The following is an 11,240-nucleotide window of genomic DNA, read 5'->3' as shown; positions in this document are numbered from 1 at the left end:
CGGGGTGGGTGCCAGGGACAGCCCTGGGTGGGTGCCAGCGGGTGCCGGCTGTGCTCCGTCGCGGCGGCTTCAGGCGCAGGCGGGCGGGCCCCGCGGCGGCAGGAGCGGGGCAGCCCCAGCCCGGCGCGCCGGGGACAGCCCGGGGACCTCGGCGTGGCCTGACGGCGGCAAGATGGCTCCCAAAGGGAAAGGCAGCGGCAAGGCGGGCAAGGGTGAGCGGGGCCGGGGGCAGCGGGGGCCGGGGGCAGCGAGGCCCGGGCGGGTCTCAGGACGTTGCGTTCGCAGGCGGCGACAGCAGCAGCGGCGAGGGCAAGGCCCAGGGCCCGAAGGGAGGCGGCAGCGCCGTGAAGGTGAGTCTGGGGGCCGGGCCGGGCCCCTCGGGGAGGGTCGGGGGGTCTCCCCGCTGCTTCCGTGGCCGGCCCGGCCCGCCACGCCGCGCTTTGCTCCCCGCTGCCAGGTTCGGCACATCCTTTGTGAGAAGCACAGCAAAGCCATGGAGGCCATGGAGAAGCTGAAGGCCGGCCTGCGCTTCAGCGAAGTCGCCGCGCAGTACAGCGAGGACAAGGCCAGGCAAGGGGTACGTGCTGCGCCCACCGCGCGCCCGGGGGGGAGCGCGGCCTTGGGGGAGCTGCGGCCTTCGAGCACGACCCGCCGGTGGGGTGGGCAAACAAACACTGGTCGGGGAAACCTTAGCTGCTAGGCAAAGGCACAAGCCGGGGCCAGTAGCTCAACCATAAATACTGCTTTGCCTGTACAGCAGCAGGCCAGCACGCAGGGAGGGCAGAGCCCAAGCCCGAGCCCACCCTGGTTTCGGCCAGACAGTGCTTGCTGGGAGGCAGCCCCGTGTGAGAAGCTCCTCTCTGTGTTGTCCTTCCTCATACCACCGAGATGCGCTGCTGGGACAGGTTACCAGTCCCCACGGCCATATCACCTGCCCTCCCTGTTAACAAGGCTGCTGTTCCAGTGAGATTCGCAAAGCTTAACCCAGATGGTCCCTTCTTCCAGGGAGACTTGGGCTGGATGACCAGAGGCTCCATGGTGGGACCTTTCCAGGAAGCAGCATTTGCCTTGCCTGTGAGCAGCATGGACAAGCCAGTGTATACAGACCCTCCTGTCAAAACAAAGTTTGGGTACCACATTATCATGGTGGAAGGCAGAAAATAAAATGTGAATGACCATTTGACTGCTTGAATCCCGAGATTTTCCCAGATACTGTTGCCTTCACAGGCACGCGGTGACCTGGCTCAGGAACGGCATGGCGGCCGACCCCTGGCCGCGCGGTCCATCCGCTCGCAGACACCAATATGGAGGATGGCAAATGGCGTTTATTGCTGAACGACGCGACACTATATAGCCTAGTTTACAATGTCACTTCCGTCTGCTTACATCATAAACTAAAAGCTGTTGGCTACCTGGAGGGGGGCCCTATGTTTCTGTACAGCGCGAGATCTTCCGGCCGCCAGGCCCTACCTAGCAACATTCCCCCCCCCCCCCTTATGCTTAACTAAACAGGCTAAAATCGTAAAAATATTTTCTAAAAAAGAGTACAAAGATAAGGCATACTGAGCAATTGGCACTTGAGAAACGACTGGGGGTAATGGAATGTAGCTTGGGATATTTGGGGAGAGACAGGGAGAATCAGAGGAAATACTGATCAAGTACATTTTTAAAGCAGTTGCTGGTGTTCCACAAACATGATGTTGACCCTTTCTAGCCGGCTCTGGACCCCCCTGCGGGGGCTGTATCGCTGTTGTCTGGACTCTGCCGGTGCAGAGCCCTGAGATGCGGACAGGCCGCTTGCCGACTCGTCGTCTTCTCTTGTCACCAGGGTATATGGGTTATGGGGGTGTCCGATGATCCGGTCCTGCAGATAAAAACTCACAGTTTTCATTAGTTTTATTCTGAAGGTCTGGCTTGATAGACTTAAGTGGACACCATTTGATTCTGTTATCTTTTCTGACCACAGCATACCCTCACCCTGTCAGCACTAATTTCCACCCTTGTTCCCACTCTCCTAGCTCATTTCTGATCATAACGTACGGACCTTCTTCTAGCGCTCGAGTGGCCCAGTGCTTCTGGGTAGGGCTATTCACCTCGTCTCCCCTGGGGAACTGGTTTAAAGCTAATAGGGCTGTTGCTAATAAGCGTGCCTGGTCCCCTGAGGGAATGACGTTGGTAAAACCTTCTGTTTTTGCTAATACCTCCAATTTGGATTTCAGAGTTTGATTTGCCCGTTCGACTATGGCTTGTTCTGTACTATTATATGGGATGCCATGTATCAGAATAATACCCCATTTCAGGGCAAATGCCTGGACTGATTTAGACACAAAATTTGGACCATTGTCCGTTTTGATCTGATTAGGGATGCCAAGCCACGCCATGGCTGTTAGCCAATGTTGGATGGTTGCCTTAGCGTCGGTTTTAAGGTGTTGTGTCGCTACGATCACCCCGCTATATGTGTCTACAGTTACTGCTAGCCATGCTTGAGGTTTTAGCAATTAGCAGAGCGTAAAATCTGTCTGCCACACCTCAGAGGCTTTAAGACCTCTGGGGTTAACTCCGCTAGACCACAATGGTGCTTTTTGACAGTGGGGACATGTAGCTACTGTATGTTTCGCGTCAGTGCCCGAGATCCCACATCTCTTTGCTAATGCTTTAGCTCCAATGTGGAGGGACTCATGTAATTGGCGGGCATCTTTCAGTGTCCACAGCCCTTTTGCAGCGGCATCTGCTTTGTCATTGCCGATTTGGAAGAACCCTTTGATTGGGTTATGGCTGTTGACATGGATAACCGATATAGTGCCCTTTCAGGGAAAAAAGTGCTTCTTCTAGCATCAGAGCTATTGTGGATGTTGACACGCCGGGCCCTGACATGGCTAAGCAAAGCTTGGCCACAAACATTGAATCAGTTACTATGTTGAGGTGTTCTGTTGGGAACAGACCGCATGCTAGCACTGATTTTTCCAATCAGTCCCCTTATGTCTTTCTTTTTCCGTGAGTGATGATATTTTGGTCTTTGTATTTGCAAGCCAATTCTCCCATGCAGAGTCTGAGTCGCAGTCAGCGTCCGACTGACTGCTCACTTCCGGGTGCTGGTGGTGTGTGGTGGGCTTCGGCCCCTCCCTTTTCTTGTGTAATCGGGCGGGTCTTTCCTTTTTTGCCCGCCCCGCCTCCCGCTTGGGGAGGCGCCTGCCTTATAAGGATGATTTGGGGGAGGGTCATTCTGATCAGCTTTCTGCCCCCTGCTCATGATCTTTTCCCTTTTTTGGTCATGCCAATCACTCTTTTCCTTCCCAGTCCCCTCCCCCTCCCCTCTGTGTGCGCCTGTTAGCTCTAGCGCTCCCCCCCTGCTCCCGCCGGGGGCGGTCTCGCCCCGCCCTTCTTCTGGCTGCTTGGCGCCATCTTGGGGCACATAGGGTGGTGGTTCAATCCGTGAATTTTCAGCCTCGGCTTTCGCCTCAGCACCCCTGGCCTCTGCAGACAGTTTGCCCCAAAAGGAGTTCGCCGAGGATTCTGCGGGCGAGCTGAAGATGTTAGAGTCTTTCGGACGCTGAGTGGGCGCGTCACCTTTCTGTCGGCTTTGAGGGTCGACGGAACCCTCCTCAGCCGGGGGGCGTGAGGTTTGTGTAGCCGCCCCAATTCCCACGTGCGGGGTGGTTAACAGACAATCCCTGGCAGCCTTGCAGGCCTCCTGCTCGTGTCTAGCTTTTTTGAGAGCCTGGACGACTTTCCCCCACGCTTTCAGATTTTTCCCACTACCAGTAGACATCGTTTCATCGCATAAAGCGCGGGAACATTTGTCCCACACATCTGGGTGGAGTATATCCACCGGCTGGTCAATGACCCCAAGCTCCAAAAGTCTCACAACTACGAGAGTAAAATCTTTGGGCTTACAGTCAATACCCCACTGCTTATGCAGCTGTAATACAACCTTCGCAAGAGCTTCCATCCTCTTGGTTGGTCCGGGAGAGTCCTCCCCGCCGGGCTGGTCCTGCCGCTCTGGCCGCCGTTCACCCGACTCCAGGTGAATGGTCCCGGGTTTCGGCACCACTTGTTGCCTTCACAGGCATGCGGTGACCTGGCTCAGGAACGGCACGGCGGCCGACCCCTGGCCATGCGGTCCATCAGCTCGCAGACACCAATGTGGTGGATGGCAAATGGTGTTTATTGCTGAACGACGCGACACTATATAGCCTAGTTTACAATGTCACTTCCATCTGCTTACATCATAAACTAAAAGCTGTTGGCTACCTGGAGGGGGGCCCTATGTTTCCGTACAGCACGAGATCTTCCGGCCGCCAGGCCCTACCTAGCAACAAGACACCTTGACCTTGCAGCAAGCAAGCTGGTCATAACCAGCAGCGTGCTTGGAGGCAGCCAGCCATCCCTGCCACTGCGGCAGGATGCACAGATTACAGCTGGCAGAGAACAGGGCTCTGCCTAAGAGAAGTAAAGCATTCCCTGGAAAAGGTGAAATAAGAGTTTTTAACAGTTGCTGAAATCTGTTTTGCCTAGCAGTCCAGCCTCTTGCTTTTCCCATTGTGGAGATGTTGTCCAGCTGAATAAGGTGCTCAGGCTTTCATCTGCAAATGTAAATGATCCAGAAAGGGGAAAGGGGGGCTCCCCAGGGCCTTGACTTTTATCCCCATCCTTGCTAGCGAGAATGCAGACAGTTCCTGTGCCACAGTTGCCATTCCAGAGCTCAGACTTGGACTGGGAGGACAGTCCCTTGGTAGAGGGTGGGTAACACTACAGCTAGAGCTAGCGGTAGCCATCCCAGGCAGGCAGCTTGCTCTTGCCACTACCTGGCAGAGGCATGGGCCAGGCCGGGGTTGGAGGTGCCCCAGCTGAGCACTGGTGGCAAAGGAGCTCTCCTGAACACAAAAGTTAGCCCTACTTAAACCCACATCTTACCCACTCAAAGCTGGGGGAAGAAATTGTGTAACTCTGGCTTGAATGACAGAAAAGCCACTAACTGTATTGCTTGTTGCTTCCTGCATTCTCCTACTGCTAGGTGTGCAATATGTGTCTCAAGCCTACCAGGCTGCACCTAGTCCTTCTGGTAAAACCACCTGAAGGACAGCATGATTGATGAAAGTGAGACAGCCCAGCAGGTCTCCCAGCTCTTTAGCAATACACATCCCAGTGCAGCGCTCCCCTTCCTGCTGAAAGGCAGCACTCAAAGTAGACACATCTCTAGCAACAGACACACTGGCTTTGTTTGCAGGTGAGCATTGTGCAGTGTCACGAGGGCTCAGAGATGGGGAGAAAACATCAAGAGAACAAAAGGCCTTTCCCAAGATCATACATAAGAAAGAGGCGAGACCAAAACCAGGGCAGGGCTTTTTTCTCCTTCCCTTTTTGGGGTGTTTGTTTTATTAAGAGAATGGAAGGCCCAGAGAGGCCAATGAATGATTGCCAAGCTCTAATTCATTAATATTTTGTTATGAAAGGCAGGCAAGCCTTTCTACAGTACGAGAACAGATGCAGCCTCATTTAAGGAATGCTCTATTAATAAACTCCTTGTTTCCAGGCTACCAGAGCTTTGTTCTACCTCTTAGCAGAAGCACATTGGCACATGTCCTGTACCAGCAGGATCATTGTTTGTGTTTGTCAAATCTCCTAGTACAAAGGATTCAAATTCAGTAGATCACTTTCCTCTCCAAAAACTGCAAAACACAGCAAAGTGTGAAAATACCCCTTGCTATCATGCTGTAATACAAAAGGCAAACTTGCTAGGCACTAAACATGCACATAGCATGAGGGAGCATCAAAATTCACTGCTGAAGAAGACTGTACAGACACAAGAAAAGACTGTACAGAAAACAGTCATAGTGATTGAGCATACTCATGCCAAGTTTATCTCGGTGTGGTGGCAGAGGGGCAAATCAGGTAAGCAGAACATTGCTAAAAGCCAGAACAATGTTCTTCTGATTTTAAGTTTGCATGGGTCTGAATTACAAACCCATTTCATAGCTTCATCATTCAGTCTGCTACAGCTAAACTGTATGTGGAAAGCAGGTTAACAGACTTCCTTAGCAGTGGAAAAGCAGCTCAAAAATTTAAAACCAGCATTCCCCGATCCTGCTGCCTTCGTGCAAGACAGGCTTTGACTGTACTACTCAGAGGGAAATAAAGATGGGGGAGGGCAAAAGGACAAAATAAGGTTAGACTAGAGACTCCTTTGAAGTCCTCAACTCCTCCAGCAATACCAAAAATTTTGAGGTGTTCAGCACCTTGCAACAGTCAAGGTCTAATTGCTTATTCCAGTTCTTCTGCACCAACCACAGCCTGCCAGGGATTTGAGCAGAAGGGTTTCTGCAGCACTGCATTTGGTGTTAGACCTGGCACCAAGCAGATGGTGTGCTGGCCCCCCCTTGCTTAGAGGATTCATAGCAGCAACCAACTTGGGGGGGTGGGGTGTTTGTTGGTTTGGAATTATTTTTTTCTTTCCCCTCCACAGCAAATACAATCTCAAAACCAGGTTGCAGTAGCTCTTTTCTCTCCTTTGCACCACCATCCAGCTCATCCAAATGGTGGGGTGACATTCAGGCAGAAAAAGTCAGCTTATTTCAAGACAAGGAGCAGGGAAACTACAGCAGCTTGAGGGAGAAACAATGCAGCTGCCATGGAACAGCAGCCTTGGCATCCTCTCAGGAGAGGGGCAGTGACAGAATCTAAAGGGCAGGAAGATGAAGCCAGGGCTGCAAGCTTGGAGAGGAGTTTAGATATAAAGATTACTATTACATAAACAGACAGGAGCATGAACTGTTTCCATCTTTGTGAAGTGAGTCCACAATGAAGTCCCTTCCCCAACACCCAATACCCAACAACTAGATTATTAGAGAGTTTTCTTACACAAGAAGAGATGCTATATTTGTTCCGTTGCCGTGAAAGATGTGTATATTGCAGCCATCAGTCTTAAGCTAGTTCAGAAACACAGTGATGTAGTTCAGACAAGCTTTTAATAAGAAAAAAGTAAGACTTTTACAAAGTAACGTACACATTTCATTTCTGAGCTAGCTGTCTATATAAGTTCAATGTCATAAGCATAACTTCAGGATCTCCACTTCTTATGTCAAGAGCTTGCAGGAAACAGTTCAATGCCTCCTGTAGTTTTCCATCATTCTTAAGTTTCTTCCCGCTGTCTACCAAGGTATTGTAATCTATGGCAGGAGAGGAGTTCTGACCAGTCTCTTTTTCAGCAATGTTTTCCTGGGTGAAGCAGTCTAGCTGCTCACCTGATTGAAGCTCAGCATCACCAGTGGATTCCTCCCGAGGCGACTCAGTCTCATCTGCTTCGGGCTGCTCAGACAGCATGCTGTCTAGATGGAAGGATTCTTCAGCTGTATCAAGCGTTTCTCCAGCGGGTTCTTCTTCAGGCTCAGCAGATTCCCCACTACACTCTTCAGCTTCTTCCTCCACAAGGTCATCTTGTTCCTTCTTCGTGTCACCATCATCATGGTCTTCATCAGTGGTTCCCATGATTTCTTCAATATCCTCAACCTCATCTATCACCTTGTTGATTAAAGATTGCCTGGAAGCAGTAGACCCGTTACCACTGTTAGTTGGTTGGGGAGAAAAGATAGCTTTTGTTATACTTCTGACAGATTTAGGAGTGGATGCGCTAATTCCTTCCAGAAATGGATGCAGTGGGCTGCTCAAGGGAGAGGGCCTTTTTTCAGACTGGTTTTCCTCCAGGGTCATAATGGAACGGTCTTCATCCTCACTGTCTGAAACAATTCTTTTTAAGCATTTCTTTCTAACAAAATGAAAGACACCACTGCTTTCATCTGATGCTTCACGCCCTTGCAGGGAATTATTTGGCTCTTCTTCAGCTGTGTGACAGGGTTTTCCACAGTTACTGTTCTCACTTAGCCAAGTTTTTGTTGGAGATTTAAAAAAACTTTCTGCTTTTACTTGGAAGCCCTCCTTTTCTGGGTGTTCCAGTGAGCTTCCCCTGTTTGAGGCACATCGCCATCCATCTTCAGACTCTTCCAAAACCAGATTGAAGTCAACTTGATCCTGGAAAGAAGGCATAGACATACCCTCCAAGCTGCCTTCCAACACACAAGACTTCTGGAGCCCAGCATGGATTTCTGGTGTAACGTTTGATAAACTTGGCACTGTGGCAGCCAAAGCTAGCTCAGGAGCATAATTCTTGTCTGTCCTCAAGGCAGCAGGTGGGTCAAGTACTTGATCTGCCATCTCTGTATCTCTTAACCTTGTGGGATCATCAGCCATACCAGACTCATTAATGCAATGCTGAAAATGCCTTGACAGGCCATTCCCTGCCTCAGTTAAGCTACCTGAGTTTACAACACGTGAACACTGTTTCTGATCAAGACTCTGACTCTCTTTATCAAGTGGATGAAGTCCAGGTGATGATGGTAAAATGCTTAAATCAAGATTTTGCTCAGATTCTTGTATATTGCGTTGTTTCACTGTCTTCCTGGTATTAAGCAGCTCTGTGTCCATACTGGACACATCTTGTGCCAGCTGCTTTTCATCCAGGTCATCAATAATCAGACTTTTCATTTTGGAGCCAACTTTAAGAACCTGGTCCTCTTTGTCATTTTCATGTTCATCAGCTTGAGGTGAAACAAAGTTATTTATGTTGTTCAACCCCGGAGACAACTTCTTTGGTTTTGAAACCAATTCTGGTTGTCTTGGCCACATCTCTTCACAAGCATTTCTGATCTCCTCCATCCTCTGGTCTCTAAGCTGAGACTCTAACTGAACTAGTTCATGGGCTTTCTGTACCCTCCGCTGAATGTACCGATGGGCTTCTTCACTGTCAACCTGATCCTCGTGAGCCATTTCCCTCGTGCAGATCAAGTCATGATCAGAAATGCCAAACATTTCCAGAGAATGCAAATAAGCAATATGTTCATCTAGCTCCAAGTCAGTGTTTCTTTGGGTGGCATGCAAAGACTGCAGCTGGATCTGAGTTGCAGATGTTCGAGTATCTTCTAATGTGAAAAGCTCCCTTAGTTCCTGTTTGGAGAAATATCTAAACAGGTTCTTTTTGTCACCAGTAGTCTGTCTTATTAATGAATCCTTAAATACTTGTCGCCTGTATATCTTCTCTTCCACTGTACCACAGGTAATCAGTCTATAAATTACTACGTTCTCTTTTTGCCCAATCCTATAAGCTCTGTCTACAGCCTGAGAATCTGTAGCTGGATTCCAGCTGGGATCAAAGATCACCACTCGGCTGGCTGCTGTTAAGGTTATACCAACGCCACCAACTTGTGTAGTGAGCAGGAAGATGGAGTAGTCCTTGTTACTCTGAAAAGCATTAATGCGCTTCTCCCGCTCTGTTAGGTGGGTTACCGTTCCGTCAATACGCATGATCTTGAATTGTCTGCAAGACAAGACACGCTCTATGATATCCAGCATCTTCCTTGACTGCGAGAATACCAGGGTTCTGTGTCCCTCTTCTCGCAGTCTTTCCAGAAGTCCTACAAGGAACAGCATTTTCCCAGACTCCTGAATCAGAGTCTCATCAGAGAGATGATCTATTTTATTAGCACCTGAAAACACACCTGCTTCACTGCTGTGATCCTGCTCAGAGTAGTCCTGTTCTTCCAAGCCCAGCTGGATACATGCATTTGCAGACAGGAGCCTGGGGTGGTCACACAGCTTCTTCAAGACAGTCAGCTCAGCCAGAGGTGATCGGGTTGTCATCAGCACTCTTTTCACATGATCCAGAGAGAGAAAGTTCCTGTAAATGTCTTCCTGCACTGGTGCCAAGTACACCCACACAACAAAGTCATTTTTCCTAGTGAGAGATGGCATGACAGGAACGCTATTCTCACTTGGATCCTCGGGAAGAGGAGCATCTGGTTTGTCAGCACAATTGTTTTTGATATCTTCTTTGGTTCTTCTGAGGAAGTACGGCTTTATAATTGTCATTAGATTCTCAGATATCTTTAGCCCCAGTGCTTTCTCACCTAGAGTTGCATCCTTCTCCCTTGCCCTAGTAATAGGATTCTCATATTCTATTTTAAAAGTTTTGGCTGTTCCCAAGAGAGAGCCTTGGCATGCAAAATCAAACAAGGACCACATTTCCTGCAGGTTGTTCTGCACTGGGGTGCCCGTGAGGAGAAGGCGATGCTTTGCAGGAATCATATATACACACTTGGTCGTTTTGTTAGATGGGCACTTGATTTTATGCGCTTCGTCAAGAATGACATAGTCCCAGATAAAGTCCTGCTCGTGGCTGCTAGCAAGCTGCTTCCAGTTGTTAATGAGCATCTGGTAGCTCGTGATGACAACGCCGTCCTTCCTCTGGACCCTCTCCAGGTTCCTGGTACGCTCCATCTTGCTAGTGCCGTGGAACTCCTTGACACGCAGGCTGGGGGTCCAGCGAGAAAACTCCGCTAGCCAGCTGCTGACTAGGGTGGTAGGCATGATAAGCAGGACGTGCCGGATGAGCTGGGCATCAAACATGCCCGAGAGGAAAGCGATGACCTGGATAGTCTTACCCAGGCCCATGTCATCTGCCAGAATACCACCAGGCCTACCATCCCGGTGCAGGCGGTACAGGAAGGCAACACCTTCCCGCTGGTGCTGGAAGAGCTTCCTGTGCATCCCCTCGTAGATCAGCAGGCCACTACTGCACACATCCACGAAACCGTCCTTCTCAACATCATCCTCCTCCTGCTCTGCAGCCAGCGCCTCCTCCACGCGCTGCATGCGGCCCCGCAGCTTCTCGCTGGGGCAGATAGCAGCCGCCATCCGGAACAGCCTCAGCGCCTCCTCCAGCTCCCCATTGCCCGCTGCTGCCTTTGCACCGCTCACCAGCCTGTGAGAACCACCGGGGCCACCGCCCGTGTCAGAACCACCGGGCCAGCCCGGGAGCCCGCCGCCCCGCCAGCCCGGGAGCCCCGCCGCCCCGCCAGCCCCGCCGCCCCGCCAGCCCGGGCGCCCCGCCGCCCCGGGAGCCCCGCCAGCCCGGGAGCCCCGCCAGCCCGGGAGCCCCGCGGGCCTCACCGCCCCGCCAGCCCGGGGGCCTGGGCTCGCCCCTCACCTCCGGTACCGCTGCGCCTCCTCCAGCTCCAGCCCGGCCACCAGCCCAGGGGCCGCCATGGCGCCCTCGCTTCAAACGCCAGCGCTTCCCGTCCTGCCCCGCGCTGCCCCGTGCTACACGCAAATGAGCGGAGCCCGCAGCCAATCAGCTCCGCGGGTGGGCGGGGCGTGGGAGCGAGCTGACAGCGCGGGGCGGGCCGCGCCGC

The 11,240-nt window shown here is 51.6% G+C and overlaps 2 protein-coding genes across 2 annotated transcripts; one reads left to right on the top strand and one right to left on the bottom strand.

Annotated features, from left to right (window-relative positions):
* Positions 1-82: 82 nt before the first annotated feature.
* Positions 83-1,183, top strand: PIN4 (peptidylprolyl cis/trans isomerase, NIMA-interacting 4). Its single transcript, XM_055727605.1, has 4 exons — positions 83-212; positions 286-350; positions 458-577; positions 1,006-1,183. The coding sequence occupies exons 1-4, from the start codon at positions 173-175 to the stop codon at positions 1,162-1,164; spliced, it is 384 nt and encodes a 127-aa protein (XP_055583580.1). The 5' UTR covers positions 83-172; the 3' UTR covers positions 1,165-1,183.
* A 5,763-nt stretch (positions 1,184-6,946) lies between these two features.
* On the bottom strand, positions 6,947-11,157 carry ERCC6L (ERCC excision repair 6 like, spindle assembly checkpoint helicase). The gene is made up of 2 exons (XM_055727591.1): positions 11,036-11,157; positions 6,947-10,810 (listed from the first exon to the last, which is right to left on the bottom strand). The coding sequence occupies exons 1-2, from the start codon at positions 11,092-11,094 to the stop codon at positions 7,009-7,011; spliced, it is 3,861 nt and encodes a 1,286-aa protein (XP_055583566.1). The 5' UTR covers positions 11,095-11,157; the 3' UTR covers positions 6,947-7,008.
* Between the last annotated feature and the right edge of the window lie 83 nt (positions 11,158-11,240).

The sequence above is a fragment of the Falco cherrug genome, chromosome 15 (assembly GCF_023634085.1).
Source record: "Falco cherrug isolate bFalChe1 chromosome 15, bFalChe1.pri, whole genome shotgun sequence".
NCBI classification, from domain to species: domain Eukaryota; kingdom Metazoa; phylum Chordata; class Aves; order Falconiformes; family Falconidae; genus Falco; species Falco cherrug.
The sequence above is the reverse complement of the archived record's forward strand: the minus strand, read 5'-3'. Positions and strand labels throughout refer to the sequence as shown.